Source organism: Bos indicus, chromosome 8 (genome assembly GCF_029378745.1).
Source record: "Bos indicus isolate NIAB-ARS_2022 breed Sahiwal x Tharparkar chromosome 8, NIAB-ARS_B.indTharparkar_mat_pri_1.0, whole genome shotgun sequence".
NCBI classification, from domain to species: domain Eukaryota; kingdom Metazoa; phylum Chordata; class Mammalia; order Artiodactyla; family Bovidae; genus Bos; species Bos indicus.
This window is the reverse complement of record NC_091767.1, coordinates 73,688,703-73,704,707: the sequence shown is the minus strand read 5'-3', so window position 1 is coordinate 73,704,707 and position 16,005 is coordinate 73,688,703. Positions and strand designations below refer to the sequence as shown.

General features: G+C 45.8%; 1 protein-coding gene across 1 annotated transcript; it reads left to right on the top strand.

Moving 5' to 3' along the window:
* The first annotated feature begins 56 nt into the window (after positions 1–56).
* Positions 57–7,970, top strand: PNMA2 (PNMA family member 2). The gene is made up of 3 exons (XM_019966385.2): positions 57–193; positions 3,418–3,544; positions 3,837–7,970. Exon 3 carries the CDS (start codon positions 4,250–4,252, stop codon positions 5,342–5,344), a length of 1,095 nt encoding a protein of 364 aa, XP_019821944.2. The 5' UTR covers positions 57–193; positions 3,418–3,544; positions 3,837–4,249; the 3' UTR covers positions 5,345–7,970.
* Positions 7,971–16,005: the final 8,035 nt, after the last annotated feature.

The window sequence follows — 16,005 nt, the reverse complement described above, 5'->3', positions numbered from 1 at the left end:
GCGGAGAGGCTGCCAGTTCCCGGCAGCTGCGGGAGGAGCGAGGCGCGGGCGGGGCGGAGGCGGGGCGCGGCACGCCGGGGAGGGGAGCGAGGAGCCGGGGAGGCTAGGGAGGGCCTCGCTCCGGAAGTGAAGCTGCCAGACCACCGGCTAATGGAGCGCAGCGGAGGGCCCGCTGACCGCTCTAGGCGCCACGGTGAGTACCCGGCAGGGCACGCGGGGGCGAAGATCGTAGGGCGCAGTCCCTGGTCCCCGCGCCCCTCTCCCGGACCTGCCCGTCCCAGGCGCCTCTTCCTCACCGCATTGCGGAGGTGGGCCCACGACGAGTGCCCACCGTGGGGAGGGCTCCCTCCCCCTGCCCCGGGTGTGAGCTGATGGGTGGGGAAAGTGGCACACTCTGGCGGGCTCCAGGATACCCATGGTGGAGGGGCGGGGGAGAGAAGGAGGGGCGGCACTGGGGATGGGGAAGAGATGGCGCAGGCCGCGCGGAAAAGGGGGGACCATAAGAGGCGCGGGGACACTAGAGCTTCGGTCTAACCACCGGCCGTGGTGGAATACTGGGAGCAGAGATTGAACGAGATTCTCACTTACTGCTCCCACAGTAGTGATGGTGGGGCGCATTATGGCCGGGAGAGACACAGAGGGGCGTAGCAAATACGAAGTGGGTGGGTGTAGAGACAGAAAATAGATCTACAGTCTGTGCAAGTGTAGCAAGGCGAGGAGTTGGCAGGTACAGCCCAGCGCGGCAACTTAAGGATATAGTGAGAGGGGACACCGGTGCGCGGTATTGGCCGAGGGCGCCGTGTACCGTCGCTGTGCCACTGCGCCAAGAAGGGTCCGGCAGAAGGTCTTCATCTGATATCTTCCGCCCCTCCCTCCTGCCAAAGGGGGAAAGATACACATGGAAGCCCACCCGGCCAAATCCCCAGCCCTACCCGGGGCCACTGGCGCCCCGCCTCATTCTACAGCCCATGTAGCGCACTGCGCCAGATCCGCGGGGTTTCCTAGGCTGCCAGAAGCCGCGTGCCTGGGCGCTAGTGCGCGCGAGTCCAGTACAGGATCAGCATGTGGGGCGCGGCTGTGATGGTTGCCTTGAATTGTGTGAGGCCAAGCAGCGGAAAGGTGTATGGGGACGTGGTGTGTATGCACGAGTAGATCAGCCTCAGCCATGGAATTAGTGGACATCCAGGGGGCATTTTGATGTAACGCCAGTACATCAGGCCAGTAACACGGCCTCCAAGGACCCTTCATTGCTTACTTCTATTCCCCGTGTCTTTTCCACGTCTCAGTCCCTGCCCAGGGTTGATTACAGCCCCGCCCCTCTCTCCACAGTGGCAAAACCCTGCAGAAACGATGCCCATCCTTTGGCAGCTCGAGAAGGAGCTCTGGGCATGCTCAGTGATCAGGGTGGGTTTAGACTGGGAAACTGTTAACCACAGGAGCGTCGTGCCAGGCTGAGCAACCAAAGATTCGGTCCCATTGTCAGCCCTTGCCCTTGGAAGGACTAAATGCGGATACCCAGCCCTCCTCCACAAATGCCAGGGAAAGGTGAATGGAGTTAAACTTAGAGGACAACCAATCCCAGTTGGAAGATAAGCCCACCATGATAGGATGAGGAGGAAGGACAGAGGAACGTACCTGTGCAGATGAGAGAGCAGAGACGGACGTTTGGACCCAGCACCAGATGTGCTTTGCATTTGAATAAAGTGCCTCCACACGAATTCCATTTCCTACTCCTAGCAGACCCCTGGGATGAGTGCTTCCTTATCACCACTTTCCAGGGTAGGAAACAGAGTTAGATGCTTTGCCCAAGGTGACTATATGGTTAAATGATCCAACAAATCCAGTGGGGTCTTCCACCTGAAAGTCTAGTTCTTTTTCCACTTTATCCTATCTTTATGTGAGATTTTCACATTTTTTCCCCTATCCAAATATTTCCAGTCTTGGTCTTATCCTGAAGCACCCAGGTGGCTCAGACCATAAAGAATCAGCCTGCAATGCAAGAGACCCAGGTTCCATCCCTGGGTGGGGAAGATACCCTGGAGAAGGAAATTGCAACCCATTCCAGTATTCTTGCCTCAGAAATCCCATGGACAGAGGAGCCTGGAGGGCTGTAGTCCATGAGGTCACAAAGAGTGGGACATGACCAGTGACTAACACTTTCACTGGCCTTACGGTGTACCAGGGATGTTTCATTTGCCATATTTCTATTTGGAAGGTTGCATTACAGATTGAGATAGCCTTTGGAGGAAGAAGCCACTCAAAGGTAGCCTAACCTGAGCAGGACAGTTATGTAAGACTTTAAGAGGTGTTTCTTCCTGGGTATGCAATGTCTTCAACGTCTCTTGTTTCCTCTAAATATTATAACCGGGAAGGTCACCCCTATATCTTAGAAGAGGGTCATGAGGCATGAGGGAGGAGTCAATGTACTCAGATCCCTGGGGCTGCTGGGCAAGGACTCAATCCAGCATTTTGCCCTCCCTGCCCTCTGGCACACGCACCTCCTTTCAGCACCTTCTAGAACTCAGGATATGTGCCTACAGCAGGAGCAGCTCCCCCGCTTTAGCTGCAAGTTGGTGTCTGTGGCATATGGACCCCATTTGGACTGATGGAAAATTTTAGGGCAAGAATGATCGTATCCACTTAATACTCCATGACAATAACTCAAGATAGAAGCTCTTCCCTTTTTAAATCAGCCGGTCTCCACCGCTTCTTCACAGATGTGCCTCCTGTCTTTTTCTTTGCTTTTCAAATGACCCATTCAAGTTCAGATGCTAGGAAGAAAGCATTGTGTTACTATCTTAACATTTATAGCAAAAGAAAACCCCTAGTTGTACATTTGCAAAGCATAACCAGGCATAACCAAAGAGAATTAATTCATAACTTCAAGTTTAATTTATTTGGCTCTGAGTTTTTAGTAGATAGTAAAGCCTATATTAAGTTGTATTTATGTTAGTATATTAAAGCATATTATGCAAGTTATATTGCTAAACCCATATTAAGTTGATTTTAAATGTTTGAATGATTCTAATTGGATTTTTAATCAAAGGAATGAACTAACTCAATATTGTCTAGTAGCATTAATTAGATTATGAAGGATTTGGGGGGATTTTTTTTTTTTTGGCTTCATGGCAATGCTTGTGGGCCTGGCAGTGAAAGCACCAAGTCTCAACCACTGGACCGCAAGAAAATTTCCAAGAATTCCTGTATTTTTCAATAAGTGTATTAACAGTGTTCACCCTGGGTATTGTCATTGTTGAGTCTATAAGTCATGTCTGCTTCCCCATGGACTGTAACCTGCCAGGGTCCTTTGTCCACAGGATTTCCCAGGCAAGAATACTGGAGTGAGTTGCCATTTCCTCCTCCAGGGACATTGGATATTATCGTCATAAAAATACACTATTTACTATATTTATACAGGGCAGCTTGGCTTGGCTGGAGCAGAGACACCCAGACACACCATTGTGCTGAGTGGGTGACATCTTCTTGTACTAGAAGCTGAATACATAAGCGCCTTGGCTGTCACAGAACATTCTGGAACAAACAGGTACCTAACAAACAGCCTCCCGATTTCACTTTTCATGTGAGAAAGATCTTGAGTCCTGTCCATCACTGGAGCTCCATTAACTGGCATGCCTGATGAGTATATGGTGGGGAAGCCCAATTGCAGGAGGGTCCCCAAGAGAATAAAAAGTCACTGTAAGCAAAGAAGAGCGATGATTCAACTATAATATAAGGCAGTCTCCCTGTTCCCCCCTTCCGCTTCCATCCCTCACCAGGTACCCATGCTTCCCAGAAATGAGAGAGCTGTGTGGTAAAACTGAGCCTTGTTTCCCTAGGAGCCCAAGCCACTCTGCTGGGAAACTTCCCTCCAAGAGTTCTGGCTGCCAGAGTGGAGGCATCTCCCCACTGGCTAGAGAGAGGTGAGGAGGAAGAGACCCAGAGAGGGGTGAAAGGAACTACCACGTGTTTCCGGTGGGGCAGGTCCCCACCCGGCCTCCTCAACGAGACTGCAGAGCCTCTGGCCATGGTCCTGTCATAACTGAGATACTAACCTGGGGCAGGTCTGGAGACCTCACGGAAAGGGCCAAGTTCTTGCCACTGAGCAGCAAGGGTGATTGGTCCAGGACCTGTTAACTGGTGAGTTAGAAGTCTAGAAGCTCATCTGGGATATTCTCAATTTGAACTCAGCGCCAGTCTGTCCCATAAGCTAATCAGTAGCCATAGAGTTCCAGCCAGTCAGTATCCAGCAATGGCGCTGGCCCTGTTGGAGGACTGGTGTAGGATTCTGAGTGTGGATGATCAGAAATCACTGATGGTTATGGGGATCCCAGTGGACTGCAGTGAGGATGAGATTCAGGAGGTCCTGCAGGAGACTTTAAAGCCTTTGGGCAGGTATAAACTCCTTGGCAAAATATTCCGGAAGCAGGAGAATGCCAACGCGGTGCTGTTAGAGTTGCTGGAGGACCCTGAGGTCTCTGTGATCCCCAGCAAGGTTCAGGGCAAGGGGGGCATCTGGAAAGTCATCTTCAAGACCCCTAACCAGGACACAGAATTTCTGGAAAGACTGAACCTCTTTCTAGAAAAAGAGGGACAGACGGTCTCGGGAATGTTCCGGGCACTTGGGCACCAGGGGTTGTCTCCAGCAGCCATGCCCTGCATCTCACCAGAGTTACTGGCCCACGTGTTGGGACAGGTGATAGCACATCCCCCTCAGCCTCTGCTCCCCATGAGGTACCGGAAGCTGAGAGTGTTCTCAGGGAGCGCAGTGCCTGCCCCGGAGGAAGAGCCCTTTGAAGTCTGGTTGGAACAGGCCACTGAGATAGTCAAAGAGTGGCGGGTAGCAGAGGCAGAAAAGAAGAGATGGTTGATGGAAAGCCTTCGCGGGCCAGCCCTGGACCTCATGCACATAGTCCAGGCAGACAATCCATCCATCAGCGTGGAGGAGTGTTTGGAAGCATTTAAGCAAGTGTTTGGGAACCTGGAGAGCCGCCGGACCTCCCAGGTGAAGTACCTGAAAACCTATCAGGAGGAAGGAGAGAAAGTCTCAGCCTACGTGTTACGGTTAGAAACCCTGCTGCGGAGAGCGGTGGAGAAGCGGGCGATCCCCAGGAACATCGCTGATCAAATCCGCCTGGAGCAGGTCATGGCCGGGGCAAGCCTCAGTGAGGTACTCTGGTGTCGACTTAGGGAGCTGAAAGACCAGGGCCGACCTCCCAGCTTCCTGCAGTTAATGAAGGTCATCCGGGAAGAAGAGGAGGAAGAGGCCACTTTCGAAAATGAGAATACTGAAGAGCCGGAGGGAGGGGATGGCTATGGCCACTGGGGTAACGAGGCCAATGACTAAAACCCAACTCCGAGGGCGACCCACAGATGGTGGTTGGAGGGACAGCCACGTTATTAGGCTAAGACCTTTTCAGTCTTTTTTTCTCTATAATTTGCACAGTTGAAATCAAAGCATTCAAGCCAGGTTTTATTTTGTTTTTCTTTCATCTTTTTGGCTGCATCGTGGGGTATGTGGGATCTTAGTCCCCCAACCAGGGATTGAATTCATGTGCCCTGCATTGAAAGTGGAGCCTTAACCTCTGAGTGGCCAGGGAAGTCCCTCAAGCAAGGAAGATCTTGATTCTTCTTCATAAGGAAAAAAAAAAAAATATGAGAGCTTCTTGGACTCTACATAGATAATTGCTAAGTCTCTTCAGTCGTGTTTGATTCTGTGCAACCCTGACCTAATGGACTATAGCCTACCGGGCTCCTCTGTCCATGGGATTCTCCAGGTAAGAATACTGGAGTGGGTTGCCATGCCCTCCTTCATGGGATCTTCCCGATCCAGGGACCAACCCTGCGATTCACAGATGATTATTAATAAACAAAAACTTAAATTCCAAATAGGAGGTCAGAAGCCTAAAGGAATCTGAACCAGGTGTCCTTTAAATCCCTCCCAATAGACCAAAAGAAAGAAATGATGTGAGAAAAAAAAAATCTCTTTTGTCATCTATTTAAAAAATCCCAGCTGTTTGAATTAATTTGTTTTCCTTTCTCAAATCAGCAAGCTGTGTCTCTGAGTACCATATAAGACAGTGTTCAGAGAGCTAACCATCATAAACCTACCAGCCTGGCCCTGCTCATGGCCTCTGAATATGAAAAGCTAAATAAATAACCTTGTGTGTAAAGAAGGAAGCACACACTGGAAGCCAGTAGAAGCCAAGAGAAGTGTCGTTGCTGAATGAGTATGACTCCTCCATCCTGGATTCCTCTCTTTCCTTTCTTGGGAAGTACTCTCCACGTCTCTGCTGGGTGTCAGATAGATGGTTCCAGGCAGCGTGTTACCCCCAAGGCCACAGAAGTCCATGGTGTGAGGGACATTCTCAAGAAAGGGTAGACATCACAGGAGGGCCTGGAGGAGCAGGGACGCACTGACCATGTTTTGATTCAGGCCAGTGGTTAGAGAAGAAGATTTTTAGTGACGACAAAAGACAAAGAAGAGAGGAAGTGAGCTGATAGTTACTGAGAAAATGCTCTGCGCCAGGCATCTTACATGTATTTCCTTTCATGTGTACAGCATCCCCAGTGTGGGATAATTATGCTCATTTTAAAAGAGAGGGGGGACTTCCCTGATGTTCCAGTGGTTAGGACTCCACAGTTCCAAAAATAAAAAAGCAGGGGTTGAAGATTTGATCCCTGGTTGGAGAGCTAAGATCCCACATTGCCAAATGGCACAGCCAAAACTAAACAAATTATAATTTTTAAAAATATCTCCCAAATAAAAATAACTAGATAAGTGAGAAAGAAAAAAAAGTCCTCATGGGTTACATGGTCTGCTCAACATCAAAACGCTAACAGGTGGCAGAGCACAACGGAAGTCGGGACCTCTGTGACTCTCCCTAATCCGCTCTCCACCGTGATCGCAGTTTTCAAATCGTGCTTTGTAGTTCTGCAGGGACATTTCAGCAATTCCATGTTGAAATTGTATTTTACACTCTTTAAATCTCTATTAGATAACAGGTAGACAGACACAAGTGTGCTGATATCCAGATTTTAACATACTGGCATTTGCCAGCAGGCTCACTGTTGTTTCCAGATTGACTCATTTTGTGCAGACCTTGGAAAAAGATTCCCTGGTGAGATCCAAGCACACAGCTAAACTTCTACTCATTCTTCGTAGATTAAGGAAGTCATAGCACTTCAGAGGTGTTTCATTCAGGCTTATGCATGTTCTGTGATGCCAAGTGTGCTTCAAGCATAAATGAGCATCATTCAGTTAAGCACTACCCAAGGCTCCAACACAATCGATGTCTCACATCCTGGCAGCTTTGTATATACAACAAACAATTGGGCTAGCTTCTCTAAGTATCAGTTTTCCTCATCAGAAAAATGGGAGGCCTATAGAATAGGGTTGTTGTTAGGATCAAATGACATAATGCCTTTTAAGCACTTAACGTGGTGTCCGGAACACAGAAAGCCCTCAATACGTGGAGGCTCTTTCTCTTATCTTTCCCATGCTTATTGTCTGATCAGTGCATGTTCTCTTCTTTTTCTAAGTCCTGCAATAATGAGTAAATAGGTAATCTGTCCGGTTGCGACAACATTGCATTAGAAACCATTAAGTACTTGTGGTAAGTTGGCGCGCTTATTGCATTATCTTTGTGATCAGTTTTCCAGCTATTGTTGACTATTGTTAGTGATTATAAGAAATAAATTATTCTTTCTGATGGTAAATAATTTTAACTGAAGGAATATCTTGAGATTGTAAGAAAAGGCTTTTATTTAAAAAAAAAAATGTACCACTTGTGAGTACTTACCTTTACAAATAATAGTTCAATTTTTCAATACTGTCAAACAAAGTGATACACCCGGATTTCATGTGTTTTTTTGTATTTGTAAAAATGGCCTCATTGTTCTCATGTATTCTCAGTAGTAAAGTGTTATAAATGTGAAGTTATAAAATAAATCCATTCTGGTAAGATTCTGAATTTTTTGTGCTTTGTGTATTATGGTTCTGTATAAACTTTTGCTTAACAAAGGGATTTAATTACTAAAAAAAAATTTTTTTTGAGAGATAGAGATTAGAAAATCAAGCTAAAACCACAAAAGATCTTGAATTCTTCTAGGAAAAAAAAAAAACCGAGAGCAAAATGCTGGGATGGAAATACTTGGACTTGGTCTCCAAAGATGAGAGGGAGCTTAGTTCACCCATCACTGATTTCCCTTTTAACCTACAAGAAATGACAGATGGAGGCCGGGTCCCTTGGAGACCTCCAGCCCATTTGCTTAGACAAGTAACTGTACCTTGACATTCACCAGCCTCTATTCTGCCAAAGAGGAAGTGACCCAAAGGTGAAATACTGCATTTCTTGGATGAAGTCATTTTTTGCTATATAGATATATTGTCCTGGTGCTCCAGTCATGTCTGACTTTTTGCAACCTCATGGGCTAGCCCACCGGGCTTCTCTGTCCATGGGATTTTCCAGGTAAGAATACTGGAGTGGATTGCTTTTCCTTCTCCAGGGGATCTTCTCGACCCAAGAATTGAACCTGAGTCCCCTATGTCGGCAAGCAGATGTTTTACCGCTGAGCCACCTGAGAAGCCCTATATAGATGTATAGAGGGGTTAAAATTTCTCTTGTCTTCAGCCCTTTTGAAAAGAGGAAGAGCACTTCCTCTTTTCTACAGCACAGTGGGGGAGCATTCCTCAAGGGCTGTACATAGTGCAGATCGACCCACGATAAGTGTCAGGAGGGATGCTCAACACTCTCTCCCAATCACTTGAGCCAAACCTTCCTGGAGATTGGTCTCACCTCTTACTTAATCTGCCTTGGAGTCCAAGGCTTCCAAGATGACATAGTCCACTGCTGAAGTTAACTTTTCATTAGGGGCCTGTCAGACTGTAGGTGTCACCTGACATCTCCCCCTGTACCAGCCAGTCCTGCCAAGCTTCTCTTTTTGTCCATGCTAAACACAAGATCTCTGGTCATCAGTTCCCAACTTGACTTTCATGTCTACACTACACTGTGCCTCCTCCCCAGTGCTGATCTTTAAGACCCTCCCACATGCCTACTGTATTTCCACAGCGTCCTGAACGACTAGCCTATATGACCAGAGTCCTTGCTGGATACTCTATGACCGTATTCCTTGATTGAACTCTGGTCCTCCTGAGACTCTATTGCCCTCAAGCCCCTTGAGGAGAAGCTGCTCGTTCTCTCCCACATCCAGAGAGATTGGAGAAGGGTAATAACATCTCTTTCTCTCACCATCATCACATCTCCCCTTGCTCCCTCCTGGCATATGATAACTCACTCTGCCCCACCAGCCACTGTGGATCTGTTGTGACAAGCCTAGACAGAGCATTGGCAAAGAAACTAAAGTTGGTGTGGGTGGGTGGAGTTTAGGACCAAATCTGGCTTGGTGTTATCTAAAGAAATAGGAAGAAAAAATTAATGAGCACAAGCCATATCCAAGGGAGACCTACAAGCAAGACTGAGAAAGCAGGGGGGGTGGGGGGAGTTGTTTGTTTTACTTTTAATTTGGGCTTCCCTTGTGGCTCAGCTGGTGAAGAATCTGCCTACAATGCAGGACACCTGGGTTCGATCCCTGAGTTGGGAGGAACCCCTGGAGAAAGGAAAGGCTACCCACTCTGGTATTCTGGCCTAGAAAATTCCATGAACTCTATAGTCCATGGGGTTGCAAAGAGTTGGACATGACTGAGTGACTTTCACTTTCTTTCACTTTACCTTTAATTGGAGGATAATTGCTTTACAATGTTGTCTTGGTTTCTGCTCTACTATGAAGAGAGCCAGCTATATGTATACACATATCCCCTCCCTCTTGAACCTCCACCCCCATGCCACCCCTCTAGGTCATCACAGACCGCGAAGCTGAGCTCCCTGTGCGATATGGCAGCTTCCGAGCTCCCTGTGCAATATGGCAGCTTCCCACTAGCTGTCTATTTTACACATGGTAGTGTATATATCGGAGAAGGCAATGGCACCCCATTCCAGTACTCTTGCCTGGAAAATCCCATGGATGGAGGAGCCTGGAAGGCTGCAGTCCATGGGGTCGCTAAGGGTCAGACACGACTGAGCGACTTCACTTTCACTTTTCACTTTCATGCATTGGAGAAGTAAATGGCAACCCACTTGTGTTCTTGCCTGGAGAATCCCAGGGATGGGGGAGCCTGGTGGGCTGCTGTCTATGGGGTCGCACAGAGTTGGACACAACTGAAGCGACTTAGCAGTAGCAGCAGTATTTATATGTCAATGCTACTCTCTCAATTCCAAAGCAGAGTTTTGAAGCTAGATGGCTGAAGGTGGAGTTTTGAGGGAGTGGAGCCTGAGATGAAATATACAAGTGAAGTATAAGAGGATCTGAGACAAGTATTGTCAAACTCATTCAGGATTTGTTTTGCTGCTGTTGTTGTTGTTGCTGTTGTTTGACCATCAGCATAATCTTTGGATGGTCTAAAGGCCCAGGATTAAAGCAGACATCTCTCCCATCCCCCACCTGTTTGAGGGGACCAGGAACTTCTGAGTTTGCCCAGGGAAGACTTAACACTCATTCAGACAGTCTCTCAGAATGGAAGACAGTGTCCATAGGTGGCTATCTCAAAAGCTAGCCTTCCCACTGAACAGGCCCTGGAGTTGTCCCCATTCAGGATCTACATTATACAGCTCTCCCTGCCCAAGTGGCCCTTGACATCCCAAATGGACATTTTCTTAAAAACCAGAGTAACTCCAGAAGTGCATGCCAGAATCAATTCTATCACAGGAGAAAAGCACCGTGTAGGGTTTCAGTCTCTCTTTCAGGCCACCAACTGGAGCTGTCCATTAGTCTAAGAGACAGCTGAGACCTTTCCCCATCTTCCCCACCCCCACCCACCCATGAAGGGAAATGTTCCCAGAGGGAGTTACCCAGACTTTGAGGGGGTGCCACTGCTGGGAGCCATTGCAAGAAGTCCCCAGGGAAGGTCGGGGATGCTCACCTCCACCTCCCATCCCATCCCAGACCTGCCCCTGCTCTGCACGGACTAAAGGCAGAACCCCACTGAGGGCCTTTCCTGGCTTCTTGGCACAACAGTTTTGCCAACAAACTCAATTACTATTATTACTATTAAAGAATATTACTATTCTTGAAATAATAATGGTCAGAAAAGGAAACTTTATGTTTTTCCAGCTTTTCTGAGGTATAATTAACAAAAACAAATTGTATATATTTTTAAAGTACAGTGTAATTTAAAAATTTGTTATTTCTTTATTTCTGGTTGCACCGGGTCTTCGTTGCTTCACACGGACTTTCTCTGGTTGTGTCGAGAAGGGGCTGCTCTTTAGTTGCAGTGTGTGAGCCTCTCATTTCGGTGGCTTCTCTTGTTGCAGAGCGCGGGCTCTAGGGCACCCGGGCTCAGTAGTTGCTGCTCACGGCTCAGTTGCCCCAAGGTGTGTGGAATCTTCCAGAACCAGAGATCAAACCCAGGTTGGGCTTCTCAGGTGGCACTAGTGGTAAAGAACCCACCTGCCATGTGCAGGAAATGTAAGAAACTCGGGTTCCATCCCTAGGTCAGGAAGATCCCCTGGGGAGGAAATGGCAACCCACTCCAGTATTCTTGCCTGGGAATTCCCAATGGATCCTGGTGGGTTATGGCCCATAAGCGTTGTAAAGAGTTAGACGAGACAGAAGCCACTTAGGACAGACAATACATGGTGAAATGATCTCCACAGTCAAGATAATTAACACATCCATCATCTCACACAGGTACCATTGTGTCTGTGGTAAGAACACTTAAGCTGTCTACTCATCATTAAATTTCAAGTGCACACTGCAGTATTATTAACTATAGTCCCATGTTATATCTTCAGTTCAGTTCAGTCGCTCAGTCGTTTCCGACTCTTTGCGACCCCATGAATCGCAGCATGCCAGGCCTCCCTGTCCATCACCAACTCCCGGAGTTCACTCAGACTCATGTCCATCGAGTCAGTGATGCCATCCAACCATCTCATCCTCTGTCGTCCCCTTCTCCTCCTGCCCCCAATCCCTCCCAGCATCAGAGTCTTTTCCAATGAGTCAACTCTTCGCATGAGGTGGCCAAAGTACTGGACTTTCAGCTTTAGCATCATTCCTTCCAAAGAAATCCCAGGGCTGATCTCCTTCAGAATGGACTGGTTGGATCTCCTTGCAGTCCAAGGGACTCTCAAGAGTCTTCTCCAACACCACAGTTCAAAAGCATCAATTCTTCGGCCCTCAGCTTTCTTCACAGTCCAACTCTCACATCCATATATGACCACTGGAAAAACCATAGCCTTGACTAGACGGACCTTTGTTGGAAAAGTAATGTCTCTGCTTTTCAATATGCTATCTAGGTTGGTCATAACTTTTCTTCCAAGGAGTAAGCGTCTTTTAATTTCATGACTGCAGTCACCATCTGCAGTGATTTTGGAGCCCTAAAAAATAAAGTCTGACACTGTTTCCACTGTTTCCCCATCTATTTCCCATGAAGTGATGGGACCAGATGCCATGATCTTAGTTTTCTGAATGTTGAGTTTTAAGCCAACTTTTTCACTCTCCTCTTTCACCTTCATCAAGAGGCTTTTTAGTTCCTCTTCACTTTCTGCCATAAGGGTGGGGTCATCTGCATATCTGAGGTTATTGACATTTCTCCCAGCAGTCTTGATTCCAGCTTGTGCTTCTTCCAGCCCAGCATTTCTCATGATGTACTCTGCATATAAGTTAAATAAGCAGGGTGACAATATACAGCCTTGACATACTCCTTTTCCTATTTGGAACCAGTCTGTTGTTCCATGTCCAGTTCTAACTGTTGCTTCCTGACCTGCATACAAATTTCTCAAGAGGCAGGTCAGGTGGTCTGGTATTCCCATCTCTTTCAGAATTTTCCACAGTTTATTGTGTTTATTCATCCTGAGTAAGTGAAAGTTTGTACCTTTTGACCAGTATGCTCCCATTCCCACTCCCCAACTCCTGATCACCACCATTCTACTGTCTGCTTTGGATTCTACATATAAGTGACACCATACAGTATTTGTCTTTCTGTGTCTGGCTTATTTCATTTAGGATTATGTCCTCAAGGTGCATCCATGTTGCCACAAATGGCAGGATTCTCTTCCACAAGAGCAAACTTTGTATTTCAAATGAACATGTGTAAGACAGTGGAAACCAGGTTGGTGAAGAAAAGACGCTGAGTTCTGCTGACAGGCCATCATAATGCATTCCCTAGTAATATCCCATACAAGGATCTGAGCTTCTGATGACGCTTCCTGAACTTGTTGTTACTGTTGTTCAGTCCAACTCTGCCACACCATGGACTGCAGCAAGCAGGCTTGTCCTTCGCTGTCTCCCAGAGTTTGCTCAAACTCATGTCCACTGAGTCAGTGATGCTATCCAACCATCTCAACCTCTGCCACCACTTTCTCCTCCTGCCTTCAATCTTTCCCATCATCAGATATACTCCAGTTTTTAAAAATTAACCAAATGGTGGCTAGTGAACATTCTAAAGTTTCTAAATAGAAAGCTGTTATACAGGCCTGAGGCAACTGTAAATGTCTAGGTCTGGATGTGTTGCCATCTTGGGAAAAACAAGTAGCAACCAATCCAGAATTACCAGGGTTGTTTCCAATTTGAAGGTGATCTATGGGTCTAAAACTAAGATAGGACTTCCCTGGAGGTCCGGCGGTAAGACTCTGCACTCCAGTGCAGGGGGCGCAGGTTCAATCCCTGGTCAGGGAACTAAGATCCCCCATGCAGCAAAGCATGGCCAAAAATAAATAAATAAGCAAACACAACTAAGATGATGATCCTTTGGACTCCCAAGCCCCATCACAAGTCTGGATTTATGGCCTACAATAGGCAATGTGGGATGAGGACCCAGCGTCAGAGGTTACCCAGGCCATATCAGAGCCTTAGATGGGCTTTTCATTGATGACTAAGATGGCAATTTGGCAGAACCATGGAATTCCTAGTCTATTCCTCCCCAGGACTGGTAGATTTTATCAGCAGCAGAAGTATATGGAAACTAGTCCTTGACCAGAGCCTGGTCGACTGCTCTTTGATGTTTCAGAGTGCTTGGTGGCATGGATCTGAAGTGTATTCCACCTGTAATGGGAATGGTTTTGGCTTAGAAATCCATCAAAGTTGTGCTACAGGGGGTAAAGGCCAGGCCCTTATACCTTCTCTACCAGGTAGGCTGCCAGGAACGGGCAGTTTAACCTGAACTGAGCAATCTGCTTATGAAGTGGACAAAGTTCTCAGGACACAAGAATGGGCCCTGATGCTCGGGCTCAATTGCTCAGTCTTCTCTGACTCTTTGTTACACCATGGACTGTAGCCCACCAGTCTCCTCTGTCCATGGAATTCTTCAGGCAAGAATACTGGAGTGGGTTGCCACTCCAGGGGATCCCCTTTGCCAGGGGATCTTCCTGACCCAGAGATCAAACTCAGGTCTCCTACACTGCAGGTGAATTTACTGTCTGAGCCACCAGGGAAGCCCCTTTCTATGCAGAGTAATTGCATGTAACTTACCCACTCCCTCTCATATACTTTAAATAATTTCTGAATTACCTATAATACCTACTATAATGTAAATGTTATAATAGTTTTTGTTTTTAGAACTGTCTGGATATTCTTTCTGAATATTTCCAATTTGCCTTCGGTTGAATTCACAGATGCAGAACTCGCGGATATGGAGAGCTAACTGTACTCCTGACTTTTCATAAGAAAATACAAAAGCCAGAAGGGCAATAACATTTAAACCCATAATTTTGTTTATAATACTTTAAATATATAAATAACATTTACTTCCCATAATTTTATTATACAATACTCCAAATATTTTCATTATCATTTTTTTCATAGACCATCAACTGGATAAATAAACGTTCAGCCAAGATTTAGTACATATTTGTCTTTAAAATCATCTGAACCTAAAAATATTTGAAAGTGGTTAGAAAGGTAGAGGGAACTACTGATCAGATTTATTTAATGGCTGTTGAACTACTCGAGTTTTCTGTCTTCTTCTGAAGTCAATTTTAGTAGCTCAGATTTGTAATTTTTTTCCATTTTATCTAAGTTTTTTAAATGCATAGGCATAAATTTGTCAGCATTCTATTCAGATGACTTTAATTATTCTTGTTTCTGTAGTTATGGCTCCTTATTCTATTATTTGTCTTTTGCTCTTTCTTTCTGGGTTAATATTCTCATAAGTTTAGCTACTCCATCGATTTTCTTCAAAGAATCAGCTTTTGGATTTGTTCAAGCTCTCCATCATTATTTTAGCAATTTTTATCCTTACTTTTTATTATTTCTTTCTTTACATGTTTAGAATTAATATACCATTTCATTTCCAACTTCTCGAGGATTGTTCCTTCTTTTCCGTTTCATGATTGTTTTACACAAATATATTTAAGCATAGAAATTTATGTCTAACACCACCTTAACTACATCCCATAATTTTGTTATATAATACTTATGAATGAAATATTTTCATTATGATTTTTCACATAAACCATGAATTCATTTTGAGGACAGTGCAAAGTAGTTAAAGATATTGTGATTGACAATAAATACATATTTCATTCTTCCGGCCACAGTTCATAGCTCACAGCTCCCAAAACTCTTGTAATTTCCTGAGATATAAAAGCAATTGGAGCATCTTTTGTTATAATATTTGTTCTCAGTTCCTGAAATGGCTTCAGAGCCATAAAGGTGAAATAGGAGTCTTGTTATTCACAAGCCCATTTTCACCAGAATTGGGTTTATGTTAATGAGGTGGCTTTTGGAAATCCCCTTTATGAACTGCTTCACCTGCATTCCACAAATTTCTATATTTTTTAATGTTAATCATTTCAAAATATTTCCTAATTTCTTTTATGATCTCTTTTCTGATGCATAAATTATTTGGTAATATGTTGTCCAGTTTCCCATATGTGGGTCTCCAACCATCTTTTCATTACTAACTTCTAACTTAATTCTTTTGTGGGAAAAGAATACACCCTGTATGCTTTCAAA

Excerpts from the sequence above, each read along its gene's own strand:
- PNMA2 (XM_019966385.2), top strand. The coding sequence starts at position 4,250 with ATGGCGCTGGCCCTGTTGGAGGACTGGTGTAGGATTCTGAGTGTGGAT.